The 19,151-nt window shown below is 43.4% G+C and overlaps 2 protein-coding genes and 1 pseudogene across 2 annotated transcripts; 1 reads left to right on the top strand and 2 right to left on the bottom strand.

Annotated features, from left to right (window-relative positions):
- Positions 1–5,427: 5,427 nt before the first annotated feature.
- On the bottom strand, positions 5,428–5,546 carry LOC120601324 (uncharacterized; annotated as a pseudogene).
- Positions 5,547–6,558: 1,012 nt separating this feature from the next.
- On the top strand, positions 6,559–7,455 carry TAS2R5 (taste 2 receptor member 5). The gene has a single exon (XM_039860660.1). It carries the CDS (start codon positions 6,559–6,561, stop codon positions 7,453–7,455), a length of 897 nt encoding a protein of 298 aa, XP_039716594.1.
- Positions 7,456–14,262: 6,807 nt separating this feature from the next.
- Positions 14,263–19,138, bottom strand: PRSS37 (serine protease 37). Its single transcript, XM_039860659.1, has 5 exons — positions 19,105–19,138; positions 17,321–17,462; positions 15,826–16,079; positions 15,038–15,174; positions 14,263–14,403 (listed from the first exon to the last, which is right to left on the bottom strand). Exons 1-5 carry the CDS (start codon positions 19,136–19,138, stop codon positions 14,263–14,265), a joined length of 708 nt encoding a protein of 235 aa, XP_039716593.1.
- Positions 19,139–19,151: the final 13 nt, after the last annotated feature.

The raw sequence follows: 19,151 nt of genomic DNA, 5'->3' as shown, positions 1-19,151 counted from the left end.
ATATATTTATCTATTTATGTCTGTCTATCTATCTATCTATCTATCTATCTATCTATCTATCTATCTATCATCTAGAAGTTGGGGAATGGAAAGCATGAAATCTTGTGGCTGTTTAGTTTCTTTAGGTGAAATAAATGACACAGTGTCCTGTAGATACTGGGCTTTCAGTCCTGAAATTTATGAGATACATTTTTAAACCAAAGAGTAGTAACATTAAAGAAGAAACTGTTTTAAAGTTTCTTTTAAATGCTGCTACTTGGGGGAAAAAAAAATGGCCAATAGAAAGATGACGGGAAAGTAGATACAATTTATGTAAGAACTAAATGAAATTCTTAATCAGTTCAAGGATTTAAAAATTTTCTCCGTATTGCCTAAATTTCACTTAAATATGGGTTTCTCTAATCATTGTTAACCAGCATTCTGTTGGTGAGCCATTTTCAGTGGTTTAAAAAACAAACAGAAAAAAAGAAGAGTTAGTTTTGTAAAGCATGAGTCCAAGGTAACTTTTAAGGTAGCCTCAGTTGCCAGTCTTCCAGTGCGTCCGAAGCTTACTGAAAGCATTTAAAACAAGCTTTCCAGCAATGTTCATTTTTGTAAGTTAAAGCTGGAGAGGGATCTTCTGCTCTAGCCCACTGCGTCTCAACGAGGGCCAGAGAGGTGAGGCGCGGTCAGGGTCTTCTGGGACTTCTTTTCAAATTTTGTATGCCCCGCCTCTCCTTCCTCCTGGCTGTGGGGGTGGAAGGGGGCAGTGGTAGTTTGACAAAACTCCCCTGGGGTTTGGATAACTGGCCCACGGCCAGTTTTATTCCCAGAGTGGGGGAAACGGGTGAAAGGCAACTGTGTATATGTGAGAATTTGCCTGGCATGGAAATTAACAACGAGGAAGCCATAGGAGTTAGTGGAGGTGGAGAGGGAGAGGGAGGAAGAGGTCTGGTGGTGGGGGTGGGGGGGGGGTGGGGGTGGGGTGGAGGCAAGGGCAGCGGTGGAGAGGCACAGGCCCGCATCCTCTCTCCCAGGTGGCGGGGGTGGGCACGGGAGCAGCCTTCTGGAGGAGCACCAGTAGTGACATGTCAAAAGAGCTGGACCGTTCTGGATCGTGGCTGTGGGGTCTGGGAAAAGGCATGACAGAAACTGTGAGTAGGAAGGAGCAGGAGGCCCCGGGTGAACGGCTCCGTGTGTGTGCAGCTTGCTTGCAAATGAGCTGTTTGAACACAGGTCCTTACTTATTTGTTTGATAACGTTTCTGACCTATTTTAAATACAGGGAAATTATTCATCTCAGTTTTGCTGGCTTCATAGTTGGGACAGAGTAGAATGATGATCTGAATTCAGATCTTCTAAATAGAATAGTTAAATGTGCTGATATTTCTCAGAAAAATCTTTCTCTCTAACTCCTACCTGCTCCTCAATATCTTTGACTTACATGTGTGTTTTTAAAGGCCTGGGTAATCAGTCCCTGCTCTTCATCCTTGCTGTCCAGAAATTCTGGAATTGTACAGAGCTGATTATCTTTCTTTAGAAGCAGCAACTCAATTCATCCTGTATTCGCATCCTGTGGATCACAGCAGACCCCAAGTGTTCTCCAACTTTATCGGAATCATGGGCCTTTATCGAAAGGAGTGATTATGGAGAGAACTCACCAAGGAACGAAAGAAAAATAACATTAATTAGATAATACTGTTTTCTAGACACCAGGCTGGGTCATTTCGTATGTCCTTTTATCATGATGATAGCCCAGTGAGGCGAACATTATCATCATACTTTTTATGAAGAGGAACCTGAAGATCTGAGAGGTGAATTGACTTGTCTAAGGACACAACTACTAACTGGTTGAGTCGGGAAGCAAATCTGTCTGACACTGAAGTACAGTGCCTTCCTGCGAATGGCCACTGGTGCCCCATTTATAAATCCCTCTAGTCATGAGGTTCGTGTCCCACTGAGGGCGGGTGCTAGCAGCAGCCTGTGAGCGCTTCACATTGGACAAGCAGTATCCAGAAAGCCCCGTCTGCCACCTCTGCTGCGTGACGCTTCTTAGCATGATTTGCAGTGTTATGGGAGAACCTCAATCTGCTAAGTCTCCTCTGGAAAAACACAGTTCTCGAATAGTAAAAAACGTAATTTTCACACGGCTTTCTGTAACTGGGTTTTCTATAATTTTTTTTGAAAAGAAAGTTTGAATTTTTAACTTTATTTTAGAGAAAAGTTGCTGAGAGTACAGAGCCCACCTGTTCCCCTCGCTCAGTTTTCCTAATGTTACGTATAGAAGTTACTTCTATACTTATATCTTATATAAGCCGGGACATTTGTTCAGACTAGGAAACTAGCATCGATACATTAACTGTTAACGAAACTGCGGACTGTGTTCAAAATATTACCCGTTTCCCACTCTTTTCCTTTTCTTTTCCAAGGCTCTGAGCCAGGGAACCGTGTCGCATATAGTCGTCAGGTGCTGCCCGTCTCCTCTGGTCTGTGATGTTTCTCAGTCTCTCCTTGTGTTTCCTGACCTTGACAGTTTCGAAGATTCCTGTTCAGGCGTTTTGTAAAATATCTCTCAGTCTGGGTTTGTCTGATATTTTTCTCATCGTTGGACTGGAATTATGGGCCTTTAGGGAAGAAGAATACAGCAGAGGGGAAGCGCCCTTCTCCTCGTGTCATACAGGGGACGTGACATCCTCACGACGTGTCCCGGGTCACGTTAACCTTGGTGGCTTGCTAAAGGCGGCGTCTGCCAAGCGTCTCCACTGTCCACGGACGCTAGTTCCTTTTGCAGACTCTCGTTCAGAAGTAAGTCTCTAAGTCCAGCTCACTCTCAAGAGAAGGCAGAGTAAGCCCTGCCTCCCAGAGGGTCTCCCAGGTCTTGCTGCTGTGCTCGTTGTCCCTTTCCCGCCTCCAGGCTTCGGGTGCCGATGGAAAGCGCTCCCGCCCCCTCGTCTGCCACGTCCCCGCGCTGCTGTGCATTTTCGCTCCGTTCACTTTCTCCATCGCGATGCTGCTGACACTCACCGAATTCTGCTTCAAAGACTTATTCTTGCAGCCTGCGGGCCATGAATGCGTTCCCCCTCCTCCCTCCCGGCACCTGGCTTCCAGGACCCAGGAGGCGGTCCCGACCCAGTGAGCAAGAACCCCACCTCTTCATAAGGTGGTGGGGCGAGAAGCTGGAAAGACTCTGAATATGTGAACATTTACAGTTTTTGTTCCTGTTACACGTGTTTATTAACAATGTGCTTATCTGCTCGGTTTCTGGATTTCTGCACTCATCCAGTGCATTAGGAGAATTCATTTGCTCAGGAGAAGAGCCGCCTTGATGATGCCGCCCAGTGGCAATGTAGGCACAACTCTGGGCGGCATTGAAAAAAGGCTGCCTGTGGAGTGCAAAATGGTTCAGTCGTGGAGATATGTCGGCCGTACAATAGGGATGGGGCTGGATGGACTTAGTCTTGCAGCTTGGTGGAGGGAGGGCTTTTTTTTGGTGGAAATGTCAGATCTGAGTCTTTGAAACCTTATAACCACTTCTCCCTCCTCTACTTGGCTTTTTATGCCTTGACTAACCTTCTCTCATCGTCTCCAACTCGTCCCGCTGCAAGCTCACCACTCTCTCTCATCTCTGAGACACTCGTGGCTGCCTACATGTCTCTCCGTTCTATCATAATGGTCGTGAGAAATCAGACTTAGAGAATTCTGTAGAAGGTGGCCCGTGCTTTGGGGATCTTAGAGGCCACAGCGTGAGGGAAAGATATAGTTAGCCTTTATTCTGGATAAATGCCAGCCGTAAAATTACTGTAATATTAAGTAAGATTAATTAAAGTTTTTGTTCTCAATTTTTCTCATTTCTTCTTTGATTTTGAAATAAAATAAGAAGGTAACATGAAAAGCAGAATAGAAACCAGAGCTATCGCTCTCTCAGCAATGCAAAGTACATTATTTTAATAAATTCCAGAATTCAAAACTGAGTTTTCATGTTTTGCATAGAAAGTATCACATTTTTCTAAATCGCTGCAGATAATCCACTTTTCTTTGCCGATACACCGACTCTGTCTCCCTTGATGAAAGGAAGTAGAAAGTAGCTATGATTGTGAAACGATGTGTGTTTGAAAAGAAGATGAATCTGTGCATCAATCGCTAGGTCATTTTTTTAGCAAGCGTTTTTCTTATTGGAATTAACTAATTATCTGAATTCCTATGTGGTTTAGCCTTTCCTAACCCCAGTAGTAACATGGTTTGTCAAGAAACCATCTTTATATTTATGGTGATTTATTCTCTGCCTCCTCCTTCATCTTCTTTCTTCTTCTTCTTCTTCTTCTTCTTCTTCTTCTTCTTCTTCTTCTTTTTTTTTTTTTTGGCCACAGACTGACTTCTGAATACATGTCAGTTGGCGACCAGGCTTTGGATGAAGTCCCTCTGCCTACAGTGGGGCAGGGCAGGGTGGGAGAGAGGGGCAGTGATATCTGTCATGAAGAAGTCACCGTGGAAACCCTGTTCTTGGGGAGATTCGCGCCTCGTCAGTTTTTCCGGCCAGTAGCAGATGGAGACCTTCTCCTCTGAGTCTCCAGAGCTGCAGCCAGAGTTTTTAGCTCTGGGTCTTGCAGCCGGGTGGAGATGGTGCACAAACTGTGTGCCCCCGGGAGGCAGGGGCTGCACACTGCTCACGGCCGTGTCCCTGTGCCTGGCACGTGACAAGCACTCATGAATCTTATCTGAATGACTGGAAGTCCAGTCCTGCGGTCCATTATGTTATTCATAGAGCAGCCGAGGGCCCGGGAGGGCAGCAGGTGGCCTGCGGCCGCACCCGGGGCAGCCCGGGTACCAGGTGCGGGGGCTGCTGCCCCCTGGTGCAGAATGCTTCCCACGACCCACCCTGCCCGCCTAAGAAGCTAGTCTGGCTTCTAACTTCTTTCCAATCCAATCTCTCTCTCTCCTCATTTCCTCATGGTCGTTTCTAGCTGGTTTGAACACTCTACGGGGTCTCTGTTTCTCGTGTAACAACACGAACTTAGCAGCTTCAAGGAACGTACATTTCTTATGTCACAGTTTCTGTGGATCAGGAGTTTGGGCACAGCCGAAGTGGGCCCCCTCTGCAGGGTCTCACAAGCTGCAATTAGGGCGTTGTCTGTGTTGCTCCCCTGAAACTTATATAATATTGTGTGCCAGCTGCACTTACAACAAAGACCTCGTCTGAGCTGCGTCTTTGCTGGAGCTCAGGGTGCTCTTCCAAGCTCTGGTTGTCGGTGGAATTCAGTTCCTTGCAGCTGGGGAACCAAGGTTCCTGTGTCTTTCTGGCCGTCAGCTGGGGGCCAGTCTCGGCATCTTGAGGCCTCCCGGTGGGACTGTTCAAGGCCACAGGAAGGCCCGGCCCCTCTTCCAAGGTTTTAACTAATCATGCCCACCCAGGAGTTTGTCCCCCGCCCCCGCCTTTCCCTGCCCCCCCCAACCCCCACAGCACCTGGTCTTCCTAGGTGGTCTCTCATCCAAGTGCTAACCAGGCCCGACCCCGCTTAGCTTCCGAGATCAGACAAGATCGGGCGTGTTCAGGGTGGCAAGGCCATAGACCAGGAATTTTGATTATCTCAAACTCAAATGATTTGGGACCTTAATTACGTCCGTGAAAGCCCTTCCTCTTTGCCATATAATGTAACCTAGTCACAGAAGCGACATCCCATCTTATTGACAGTCCCACGCCAGCTCAAGGATCGTTCGGGGTGTGTGCATCAGGGCGTGGGAATCTCGGGGGCCACCACAAAGACACTGATGTCGGGCTGCTTCCAGGGAAGTTCACATCTGGACAGTAAGTGGAGCACTTCCCTGATATTTCTTGATAAATGTGCTGGTCTTTTTCACTTCTTTGAGCTCATCTCCTTCCTCTGTGACTTGATGTGAGACATTTGCTATGTTGAGTGTGCCTGGGTGATTACCATCGAGGGCAGGTGGCCCTGACTGACAGAATGGCTCCTCTGCCTGGCCTCCTGTAGTTTTTATTATTTGGCACTCAAATATAATATATTTTAGTTCTCTGATTGTTTTCTGCCTCCAAACTTCCCTTACTTCTCTCTTTGATAATGAAATATATTTTAAATGTCTGATTCTTCAGCTTCCATGCTTATATGTTCAGGTTTTTCTTTTTTTAATGAAAATAATTTTTTTAGACATATCGGCTCATATCTGGCAATATACAGAACCTGAGACTGTTTAAATTTGGCCTCTCTTGTTGGGAGGTCTTATCATTTTATGTGCTGCTGTCTAGACCCATGGCCCTTGAGAAGGAGAGTCGGTGTCTGTAGTACTGTTTTAGATCTACAAGTCTAGGTTCAGAGTTCATTCATGTGGATGCAAATACAGAGGGAATCGTAACTTCTAAACTCTGATCCTCGTCACAGCTATTCAGTCTTTGCCTGAGGACGGGTTGTTGAAGGGCAAGACCAAATCCACATTTCGCAGTGTGAAAATTTACTGTGAGTGTGGTGTCACCCTTGAGGGGTCTGAAGCTCAGCCAGGAGCCCACACGTTCATCAGCACCGAGGCAGGGCACCTCCTGAGACGGCAGTGAGAGACTCCTTCCCCAGCCATGCAGACCGCTGCCCGAGGACTGCTGATGGTGGTGGCAGTCGCTGAATTTCTCATTGGCCTGGTTAGCAACGGAGTCCTCATATTCTGGAGTTTTAGAGAATGCGTCAGAAAATGCAAGGGATCTTCGTACAACCTCATTGTCCTGGGCTTGTCTGGCTGCCGATTACTCCTGCAGTGCCTGATCATGATAGACTTAAGCCTGTTCCCGCTTTTCCAGAGCAGCCTTTGGCTTCGCTATCTCAATGTCTTCTGGGTTATGGTAAGCCAGGCCAGCCTGTGGTTTGCCACGTTCCTCAGTGTCTTCTACTGCAAGAAGGTCACGACCTTTGAACACCCTGTCTACCTGTGGCTGAAGCACAGGATCTACTGCCTGAGTCTATGGTGCCTTCTGGGTGCCCTCATGATCAATCTGTTGCTTGTAGCCCACATCGACTTAAAGCCCTACAGCGCTTCCCAAGGAAACAGGAGCATGCTGTGCCTCCTTTCAAGCTGGCACTATCTGTATATATTACAGCTCAATTCAGGAAGCGGGTTTCCTTTCCTGATGTTTCTTTTATCCTCTGGGATGCTGATTATCTCTTTGTATAGACACCACAGGAAGATGAAGGTCCATTTAGCTGGCAGGAAGGATGCTCGGGCCATGGCTCACATCACCGTCCTGAAGTCCTTGCTTTGCTTCTTTATACTTTACATGGTATACGTAGTGGCCAGCACCTACTCCATCTCCTCCAAGTCTCCTGTTAATCTCACCTCTGTCTTCATCTCAGAGATACTCATGGCTGCCTATCCTTCTCTTCATTCTGTCATATTGATTATGGGGAATCCCAGGATGAAACAGGCTTGTCAGAGAATCCTGCAGAAGGTAGTGTGTGCTTGGAGGGCCTGCGGCCTGTGAGCTGGAGAGAAAGAAGTGGTTAGGATACTCTTTTGAGACACTCTTTGGATAGCTCTCTATAGGGAGCTGACTTTCACATCTTTAAAAATTTTCCTTTTTTTGCAACAAATGGGCAACAGGAAATTCAGAATAAAAATCAATCTTATTTCTCTTTTGGCAATGCAAAGTACATTTTTTAATGTATTATAGAATATTAGGGTTAGGGCTTTACGTTTGATAAAAGGGCTGTTATGTTTTGTTTATGTATAGTAAATAATTCATTTCTTTTAAAATTGCATGTATACGTTACATTTTTCCTATTATAGGAAACAGAGACTGGGAACACTTAATATAGCGATCATTAATTTTTATGAAATTTCACATCTATTCATCAATGTGAGTCATTTCAGATAAGCTTATAAAAGTATCAAATAATTTTACTATTTCTCTAAAGTAGTGGATCTAAGTTATCTAACTAAAAAAAAAAAAAATCTTTAGGTTTCTGGAAGTTTCTTTGAGCCCTAGACTTGCCTTTTAGGATAAAAGTCTGTTGGCTGCCATGACATGTATTGAGCCTGGAGTCGGGCAAGATGGGAGGGAGGGGCACTTGCTTCTGCTCTCAGAAAGAACAAGGTCATTGAGTCATCCTACCTGCCCGCCCTGGCCTCTCCACAGCCTGAAGTTGGGGTTGTAGCATGCCAAGTCTTTGATGGACATCTAGATGACGGACATCATCGAGAACGTCCAATCCATCCATAGCAGTAGAAACTGTGTCTGTTTTGTTTTCTTTTAGGTTCCTGCTGCCTAGTCACTACTACCTAGCCCGGAATAGTTGCTTAGCAAATATTTCTAAATGATCAATTAGCTGTGTTCACTAGACTTACAACTCCTCTTTCTCTTTCTTATTACAAAGAAACCGAGGCAGTGGCCTGCCAGGGGTTCGTAGAGCCTGTGGCAGTGCTGGGGCCGGGACTTAGTTTCCTGACTCCCGGTCCAGAGCCTTTGCTTGATTTCATGCCACCTTCCTAAAGAGCGGGCATCGCCCTTCCCTCCTCCGAATCCCATGCCTCTTTCTGTGTACTTTCTCTTCTTAGCTTTGTTTGAACACATTGATTGTGGTTCAGTCCCAGGGGATCTGGAACCCCATGGACAGTACTTGATATACTTAATGTTTTGTTTTGTTTTTTTTTCACTTTTACACTTCCATTAATCTGTTCTCTCTAACATGTGTCTTTTCCTTACTGAAAGTTGTGAACTGAGGTATGTGCTAGGCACACGTGGATGTTAGTCGTTAAGGGGACAGCTGATGTCACTGTGGGAGTTCAAACACATCTTTTGTCTTCTAGGAATGATCATCCTTTTCAAATAGAGAGATGCTACTCTTTGGTTATGTTTTATTAGTAGGATGAATTTTTCATTATGCATGCCTATGTTTATACAGATGTCTTTTTTGACCAATTGTAATAATCATAATAACAGTACCTAACATTTTTATTAGGCTTTACATTTTATCAAGTATTCTCATATGTAGTCCATTATCTCATTTGATTTTAATAGCAACTCTATGCAGTTAATAATTCCAACTCGTTTTACAGAGGACAAAACCTAGGCCAGAGTGATGATTTGCTCAAGATCATCAAGTGGTAAACTATGCAAGTAAAACAGTCTTGGATTTTTGGACTCTTGAGTCTTGTGTAGTTCCAGTAAACCTTAAGCCCCTCTTGTTCATACCTTTAAGAATTCTTAATGAGCTTAGCTCGTGGAATGCTGAAGTTTATGAATATTTTTAAACAGATGAAATAAGCAACTAATCTTTCAAGTTTGGTATCGGTAGGATGCTTGCGAGCCTAGGTCTGAAATCGTGCCAGACCGAAGTTTCTATGCTTTGCTTTTCTTAGGGACACAAGATTTGCATTTTCCCTGTCACCTTTTGGGATTGGGTTTCCTTCCTTTTTCCGTACGTGATTTAGCTCACGATGGAGGTGAGGCTGCTTTGTGTTTTATCCAAGAAAACAAATCTGGAGGCAAATCTGTGCTCTCGAATTGATTCCTATGTAATTAGATCCTTTATAGTTTGCATTCTCAGAGCTGCAGCTGGATCCATGTGCGCATGCATGCGCGTATATGTGTGTGTAGATATGACTAGCCTTCCTTTCTATTATATGATATGAGCAGCTTAGAGGCGGACTACAGAGATTCAAATGGTACAGAAAGGTAGAAAATGAACTGGGACATTTGCCCATTCCACTCTCCATTATTAGTCTCACTGAACAAATATAGTTATATTTTATCATTTGTCTTAGTTCTTCTAGTGATTACTTTCACAACTCTAAGTAATAAGATTTTACCTCTCTTACTTGGTTTATCAACTTTGAACTGTATCTTCTGAGTCCCATTCATTAAAGTTTGGAGATTATCTCACTTAACCCCAAATCCATTTCCCTTTCCTATGTTTGATTAATTTTATTTATTTGTCATTCTTCCAGTCATTAATTTTAAAACTTTAAGTAATATATTTTTAACTTTACTTTTTTGAATCATAACGTATCACAGCATCTACGGAATCCGAATTATGTAGAAAGAAGAGATCAGTGCTTCAACTCTCCTGTACTTTCCCTATGTCCTAGCTCATATGTCCAATTTCATACGACTTAAGGAGAAATCGAATCTATTGGAAGGAAGTTGTCTCTCACAGAATCATGGGAAGGCTGGAGAGGCAATGCCAGAATGGAAACCAGAAAGGTTTGAACAACTGAGGACGCAACCAAGTCACTCCATGGGCCTGATGTTGGCACTGCCACTCACATTTCATTTGCCAACATTGCGTCCTTGACACTACTGCTTCCTCTGTGAATATGTCCATTTGAGTCATAGCTCCAGGGTCCAAAATCCCGGCTCAGAGCCTCTGGTTGGTTGTTTCTAGGTCACACACCTGCCCTAGCTGACAGGTCCTGGGATGAAGAAAAGTCTCATTTACCTGGATTAAAGGAGTCAGCATGGCATACAATTGGCAATCGATTCTAGGCAGGAAAAAGTATCCACACAAATCATTGCCAGTGCTACAAAATTTGAAAGAACGAAGTAAAGAAAATCGGAAAAATAGACGAAAAAATTTAGGTTTGTAGATTGAAGACAAAAGAAACTATCAAGGGCAACTTACTTTCAATTAAAATGCAAGTCTTAGCGAAACTTAAGCATTTTAAGGAAAAAACTGGAATCTGCCCAAGTGTTTTCCTGTGGTGGGAGCTGGAGAAGTGGCTGCAAGAATCTTTGTGGTTTACACAATCTTGAGTTACTGGTGAAATTATGAGTGAAGATTAAGTAGCTGAAAAACATTTTCTGGTGTTTTAAAAATGTGCATTTTTAGATCAGGCTATCCTCTGGTTCAGTTTTTTAATTGTAATGAAACTCATCTCTAGAGATTAATGCCCGCAAAGATTTGTACTTTGAAGAAACAAGCCCCATTTTGAAAGCTGTGAACAATTGATGCTGAGTGCAAAGGCTAGCAGAGATATATCTGTCTAGGATTTTTATTAAGACCGTTTTTATTTCAGATATTGCTGTGGTTGCAAAGTTGCAGAGGTTTTCTATGGTCTTCACCAACATTATTTCCCTCCCAACTCTTTTAGGTTTTGTACATGATTCTGCAGGTTTTGTACATGATTTTTAGGTTTTGTACATGATTTTGAGGTTTTATAAGAACACATGTATCACTTTAGAGCAGGAAGGCTTATTTGGCATAGTTTTGTCATGAAGATTAAATGAATTAATATATGTAAAGTGCTCAGAAGAGTGCCTGGTGCATAGTAATAGCTGTAAATATGTACCTTTAATATTATCATATGACTCTTTGGGAAAAAATAACTTTTAAGTGTTTTCATTGCAGAGAATATTTGAAGATACAGAATGTAGAACAGAAATGCCAGATATATTGGTTTGGCAGTGGCTTCCCACACATCTGTGTGCTTCGTCATCCCTTATTATTCTTTAAACTTGTCCCCCCACACCTTTATAAATCCTTTATTAAATTTTCTTCAACTACCTCTTTTTTGAGTGTTTGTTTCTTCTTATACATATTAAAAAGTCAAAAGTTTGTTCTTTGAAAAGACAAAGTAGAAAATCCACTGGTAAGATAGATTAACAAAAGAGAAAATCTGATGGCATGATCCTATATATAGAAAATTCTAGGGATTCCACAATAAAACTATTAGAAGTAATAAGCAACTTCAAGGTTACAGGATGTGAGATCAATATACAGAAATCAATTGTATAGCTGTACACTAGCAATGAACATCTCAAAAATGAAATTAAGAAAACATTTCCATTTATAATAGCATTTGAAAGAATAGAATAACAGAAGTACAAGACATATACGCTGAAAACTATAAAACATTGCTGAAAGAAATTAAAGAAGACCTAAATAAATGGAAAGGCATCACATGTTCATGGATTTAAATACCTAGTATTGTTAAGATATCAGCACTCCCCAGATCTATATAGATCAACACAATTCTTATCTTGATCCCAGTTGGCCTTCCCCGCCAAATCAACGAGCTGGTCCTAAAATTCATATGGTATTGCAGGAGACTTATAATAAGCAAAACAATTTTGAGAAAGAACAAATTTGGTGGATTCTCACTTCTTAACTTCAAAACTTACTACAAAGCTATAGTAATCAAGACAGTGTGGTACTGGCCTAAGGAGAGGCATATGGATGAATGGAATAGCATTGAAGGTACAGAAATAAACCCTCACACTTATGGTCAAATGATTTTAGTCAAGGGTGCCCAAGACATTTCAACAGTAAAATAAGACTTCAACAAATGGTTCTGGAACAACTGGATATCTACCTGCAAAGAATGAAGTTGAAGCCTTAACTCACACCATATACAATTAAGTTGTGATATCTACAACTACACAACTCTTAGAAAAAAGTTTATAAGGGTGATCTTGGTGATTTTAGATTGGTCACTCAATGGTTTCTTGGCTACAACACCAAAAAGTACAAGCAACGACAACAACAAAATAGGTAAATTGGACTTCAACCATTTTAAAAACTTTTGTGCCTCAAAGGACACCATCAAGACAGTGAAAAGACGAAGTATAGAATAGTAGAAAAGATGTCAAATAATGTATCTGATAAGAGACTTGTATCCAGGATACATAAAGAACTCTTACAACTGTAGTAAAAAGACATCCAATTGAAAACGAGGCCGAGGGTTCACATAGGTATTTTTTCAAGGAAGATATATCAGAGGCCAGCAAGCACAGGAAAAGATAGTCAACATCCTTAGTCAATGGGGAAATGCAAATCAAAACCACAGCGAGATACCATGTCATACCCATCAGAATGACTAAAATAAAAAAGACAATAATACATGCTAATGAAGATGTAGAGACACTAGAACCCTCATTCATTACTAGTGGGCATGTAACCTGGTACAGCCACTTTGGAAAACAGTTTGGCGGTGCCTTAAAATATTAAAAACACGGTTACCACATGAGTCAGCAATTTCGCTCATAAGGAAGGCTATAGCCGAGAGATGTGAAAATAGATGTCCACACGAACCCTTGTGTGTGGATGTTCATGGCAGCATTGTTCATAACAGTCAAGTCCGTCATCTGACGTATGGATAGGTGAAATGTGGTGTGTATATACTCATCCAATAGAATGTTATCAGCCATGAAAAGGAAAGAAGTGTGGATATATGCTACAGCATAAGCCTTGAAAACATATTAAGTGAAAGATGCCTATCACAAAAGAGTACACATTATCTGATTCCATTCACTATATGAAAGGTCCAGAATGGGCAAATCTATAGAGACAGAAGATAGATTGGTGGTTTCCAGGGCCAGGGGATGGAGAAAATGAGTAGTGACTGCTCATCGTGCAGAATTTCTTTAAGAGTCATGAAAAAATTCTAAAATTAGATCGTGGTGATAATTGCTAAACTCTGTGAATATATGAAAAATCTATACATTTAAGACATTAAAGAAATTAAAGACATAAAAGTTGTCAAAATGTTTCTAAAGTATCTGTGGCCAAGTCCAGTTTCTGCCCGTCCTTCACCTCCTCTCAGCCATTTCTGCCTCCTGAGCTCTGCCACTGCCCTGAGATTATACTCTTCTTGCCATCTAGGGGACTTTTTCACCCACTCCGGAGCTGCCAGGTCTCCTTTTGGACTTGATTTATGGTTGTTGACTCTGTCCTAAAGTTCCGTTTTTTGCTTTCTACCATTCACTAGCCCTCTCCCTGGGGCACGCCGCAATCACTAAGGCAGTGAAAAGAAGCGTGACTATTCTTAGGAGAGTTTATTCCAGTACCCAAGATCTTAGCCACAAGTTAGAACCTCAGGCCCTTTGAATGGGAAGAGAAGTAGCAGGGAAATAGAAGACAACGTCTGTTGTGATGCCATGGACTCCCCTATAATTTTGAGGCTAAGAGCATGGGATTGAGAATCTGACATTTTGGGGTTCCAGTCCAGGCTCTGACCTCTGCCAGCTATAGATAATGTTAAGTAACCTCTTTTAATCACAACTTTCCCATTTGTAACGTGGAGATAAAAGATAACCTCAAAGGTTTGTCATGAGCATTAAATGGGACAGTAGACGTAACTCAGTGTAGTGTAGTGAGTGCTCATTTCATCTTTTGTCCTTGGTTTTTCAGATCATTATGAAATATGGGCAAAGACACAAATCAGAAAACACAGGCTACTGGTGGGATGCTTCCAAATAGTTCTATTTGGACATTTTGTTTTAAGTTTGGGGGAAATAGTGCTTGCATAGCCAATGGTGGAGCTGATGGGCTGCAGATTGGGTAGGAGGATCTCATGTGTCTTTAGTGACGTTTTCAATCCAGGATATATATTTGTAAACATTGGTGTAGATGCCGACATCTCCTCCCATGAAATGTCCGACTTCAATCCCCTGGAGCTTTTTTTTGCAGATGACAGTAGCGACAGCCACTTCCTGCCAGACATCGTGCAGAGAGAGGGAGAGAGAAAGAAATGGTCAGACCTTCTCACAGGAGCCCTCCAGTCCCCATCTGGGAAGAGCCCTGACTAGAGGTGGCATGTTGGGGCATGAGAAGACCATGTGGGAGACAGGAAGTGAGAGATAGGAAGTGAGAGATAGGAAGTGGGAGACAGGAAGTGGGAGACAGGAAGTGGAAGACAGGAAGCTTGAGTCATTTACCTGGCTTTGCTATAATCAGCCTGTGTGATCTTGAGAATCTCAGAGAAAAACTTCTCTAGAACTTACATGTAAAATGAATCAAACCCCATTTATCTGAACCGGTGAAGCCAGTTTCAATTTGTGAAACATCGGAATTGTTTTTTCCAGCCGTGCCCATTTTCACTTGCAGCCACAAGAATAAAAGTATTATTAACTACATGTACTACATGAAGCCCTTAAGTGAATAATGACATCTGTAAGGAGAGCCCATTACTGAAGAAACAACGGGAGCTTGCTGTGGCCTTATCACAATTCTCAAGAAATGTTAAGAAGATGAGGGCTTTCTAGGTTTTTAAAATATCACGATTAAATAGTTAACTAGACACATACAAGTTAAGGGAAACTGAATGACTATAAGAGAAAAGATTACCCCAAAAATTCGGCTGAACACTTTCACAAATTTAACGCATAAGGAGTTCCGGTGGCTTTTTCCTTGTTCGGTTTTCTGGCACTCTTTATCAGACATCACAGGGGCCTCCAGGTTCTGCCTTAAATCGGGGTGTCTGCCTGAGGGAAGACAAGAATAAAGAGACCTTCCTGTTCTCAATCGTTATTGAACCTTTCCAGCCACAACCCCCTACTGCAGCTGGTGTTTTGTGTGTGTCTAAAGAAAACGAGGAATGGGAAGGAGGGAAGAAATGACCTTGGGCGCAGTTATGAGAGTTAATCCTGAGGGTTTTGAAACAGCCTTTATGTCTCTGTAAAAAGCAGAGTTTTCTTTCTACTCAGTGTCCAGTCTTAAAGGAATAAGAGGTGCCCTGACTCAAGTTCTCGAGTTCGCGAGCATGAGGTCATCCTGAGGGCAGCTATGACTGTAGTTCCAGTCGAGTTCTCCTCTACGTGTGAAATGAGCCTGCGTGGGAGGGAGGGCTGCAGCCTCTTTAATAGGAATCGTGTCTCTGACCGTCAGGAATGACGACCTCTGTGCAGTCAGGTGGCCTGCGGATCCAGCTACAGAAGCCCTGAGAGGCAGCGAGCGTGTGACACCCCGGGAAAGGAGGAGCTTTGGGCTTCTGGGCGAGTCTCTTTTTGCCAGACCACTCCTGTCGTATCTCCCTGTGGTCTCCACCCCGTCTCCTCTCCCATCTGCTATGAGACATGGGTGTTCCTCTTCAGGGATAACCGATGACCCTGGTTTGCTGTGGGAGGTGCACTCACCACTGTTGTCTTGGCTCCAGTCCAAACCCGAAAGCAGACAGACGGTGCCTGGCCGGACATCGCTGGTGGCGAGGGCCAGGGGCTGGACTTTGTGGCTGTTGTTGGCGGGATTAGCCAGCTTAATGAGCATGAGGTCATCCTGAGGGTAGCTATGACTGTAGTTCCAGTAGCGGACAATATTTATGGGGTTAATAGTCTGCTCTGTCCCATCTCTGACCCTGACTCTGAGATTCCCCAGCATCACTTTCAGATTTCTGGAGGGAGAAAGGGTTGGAAGTAATCACTGTCATATCATCATTATCACCATTACCACCACCACCACCACCACCACCACCACCATACCACCACCACCACCACCACCACCAAAGCTGATATCGAATGTTACAATGTGCCAGGTATTGTGCCAAGAGCTTCATCTGGCTTCCAGGTTACCTCACTTCCCACTCACGACAAATCTATGAGGTGCATTCTATTTGCAATCCCCATTTTCCAGATGAAGTACTGGAGGCAGTAAGAGGACTTCCCCACAGTCAGTGGCGGAGCCTTTAACTGCTGTGTCTTCATGTGGTTGTCCCGGATGTAGTAGAGGGGGAAGCGATGTGTGGCAGAGATACGTGATTCTCCCTCCTCTCCAGCTCCGGCCCACCCAGGTGGGCATTTTCACTGTGCTGGAGGTGAGAGGTTGGGATGACCCGAGGGGCGGATATCCGCTCTTTGCTTCACCAGATCCCTCCCAGCCCTACTTTATCCTGCTCTGTACCTTTGGAACATCATAGAAGTGGATTAAGTCAATGAGCTTTGGCCACTAGGAAGCACTGGAAATTAGTCGGAGGAAGGAGTGTGAGCTTGGAGTATTATTTACGGCCCCAGGGTTGCCACAGATTGGCTGTTGGCTGGGTCTCCGAACCAAAGGCTATAGCTCGTACAAGGCGATCTCTCCGTACAACGCGCCCCCCGCCCCCGTAACCATCCTCTCCTTGGCCCTCTAGGTCTAGGGGCAGTAACGCCCCTTTCGAATCCTAACCCCGGGAGCACCGAACTCTGGGTTTTCCTGTGTCCCTTGACCATACCTTTGTCATTAGTTCTTTTTAAAAATTATCTTCATCGTATCCAGTCTACATGCATCCTAAGTTACCCGCTGGTCCCTAAACTTATAAAACACATTCATATTTTCAGTCAAAAACTTGGGAAAACTGATAGGAGATGGAGAAGGCAGAATTTGTGGAACAGGACTCGTCAGCCGCAGCACCGCTGGCGTTTTGGGTGGGACGGCGGGGCGTCCTGGGTCGGGCAGGGAGCCCCGCAGCATCCTCGCCCTGGCCTCTGTTCACTGGATAGATGCCAGTAGCACAGCCTTCCCTACTCCCAAGTCCATAGTGACACCCCAAACTATCTTGACTTTGCGAAATGTACCCTGAACATTGCCTCTACTTGAGAGCCAGGGATGCAGGATGAGTAGGAGCTGTTTCGGGGGGCGGGGATGCCCGACACTCACGGTAAGTAGCAGTGAGCTGGGGCCAGCACCCAGTTTTTCTTGATGAGGACACCCACGCAGGGGTTGAAGTGAGACTTGAGGTATACCAAATAGGGAGCATGGTCTTCCTTCTGCACGGCCGAGGAAGCGGAGAAAAATGTCCCTGAGAAAATAATAAGTTTGCTATAATGACATTCTTAGAACATAATACAGTCAACAATTTCCTCGATGAAAAGAATATGGACCATTTTAAAGAAGTAATTGGTCAGGAAATGTGAAAATGTTTGACATTTTTTTTCCTAATAAAAATATAAATTAAAAGGACATACCATTTTATCCAATATTTATAATAATCATTTTTGTTTAATGTTGATAAGATCCAATCAAAGAAAGTACAAGGAGAAACACGCTCATGGCTTGTAGGAATGCAGATTGAGTCTATCTTTTTGAAAAGCAATTTAAAAATAGGCATCGACACTTATAAGTGGTTCATCACCTGTGACCTAATAGTTCCAGCCCCCAGGATCCATTCTACAGAAATAAATGGATCTGTAGACAAAGATTGTGAATAAGTGTTCTCACTGAGCACAATTTATAATAGCTAAACATTGGAATCATAAATTTCTAATACAGTAATGTTAGGCATTGAAATGAAAAAGTACGTCAACAAAAGGAACATCATACATATTAAAACCATATTTATAAAGAATATTGAACAGCAAAGGAAATATTGATAACTTTTCTTTAAGTTAAAAGTAATAATAAAATCCAGTAATTCAATTGTCTAAAACAAGTAAATAAGCGAAACATAAACCATTTAAATGTAAAAGTAAAGAAAATAAAGCCTGGGAGTAAATTCCAACCAAGCGTTAGCTTGTGTTAACTGAAAGGTAGAATTATGAATGATGGTAATTATCTTCTGCTTTTTAATATTTTCAAATTTTCTAATATGAACACACAACATTTTTTATAAGTGAATTGTTTTAAGAAATGAGAAGGAAAGGGAGGAAGGCTAATTCTAGAAAATAAAGCACTTCTCTTGTCTTGGCTGTCTCAATATTTCTCTTATCCACCCCAAGCCTAGCTAGGCCTCTACCTCACAGCACCTTCTCTGTGTGATCACACGGTTAGAGACCCCAGGGGAGAGAGGGTGGAGTAAGAATAAGGATAGGAGACACTGAGCTCTTGTCCTAAGCGCTTTACGTGGATTGATTGAATCCTCACAACGACTGTATAATGTAAATCAAAACACCCTCATTTTGACCGTAGAAGCTGAAGCACAGATGTGTTAACTGACCTGTCCAAGCTCACACAGCTCATTCGTGCAGTCAGTGGGGTGGTGGGAAATGCCTTTCCAGCAAATTCTGCTGTCAGAAGAACTTTAGGCAAGTCAGAGAGTGCAGGAGGTGGGGCCCTGGCATTTGATCTTTGTTCCCACCTGCTCCATTCCCTGCATTCTGAGTCTCTAAGCTTTCAGAAAAACGGATATCAGATGACAAGATGAGTTCTCTGTCCTGTGGCTACACTGAGACTTGCCCAGTGGGTGATGAGGCTCACATTTTAGAATAACCAGCGGGGACACTCACTGTTCATCAGGTGTGCCTCGTAGCCCACCCTACAGCTTAGCACTGGCTCAGCCCATCCTGAGAGCCTTCGAATGGGGTCTAAGGAGGGAGACCCCTCGTTCTGCTCATGACTGCTGTCTTGAATCTCTTTTGCATCCTCCACACAGCCTGCATCTGCCCTACTCTGTTTTACATTAACCCACACCTTAGAGGACAGAGTAGAAGGCCATGGCTACGTACCAACAAGGACACTCAAATAGAAGATAAGTTTCATAGCCATCCAGGTC

This window comes from Pteropus medius, unplaced genomic scaffold (genome assembly GCF_902729225.1).
Source record: "Pteropus medius unplaced genomic scaffold, Ma_sr-lr_union100, whole genome shotgun sequence".
Classification (NCBI taxonomy): domain Eukaryota; kingdom Metazoa; phylum Chordata; class Mammalia; order Chiroptera; family Pteropodidae; genus Pteropus; species Pteropus medius.
This window is presented reverse-complemented; position numbering and strand designations above follow the sequence as displayed.

Bases quoted from the DNA above. Each gene is read 5' to 3' on its own strand.
- TAS2R5 (XM_039860660.1), top strand. From the start codon at position 6,559: ATGCAGACCGCTGCCCGAGGACTGCTGATGGTGGTGGCAGTCGCTGAA.
- PRSS37 (XM_039860659.1), bottom strand. From the start codon at position 19,138: ATGAAACTTATCTTCTATTTGAGTGTCCTTGTTG. The intron at 17,463-19,104 runs GTACGTAGCCAT...TTATTTTCTCAG, and splicing joins CTATTTGAGTGTCCTTGTTG to GGACATTTTTCTCCGCTTCC. The intron at 16,080-17,320 runs GTGAGTGTCGGG...TTCTCCCTCCAG, and splicing joins CCAGCTCACTGCTACTTACC to AAATCTGAAAGTGATGCTGG.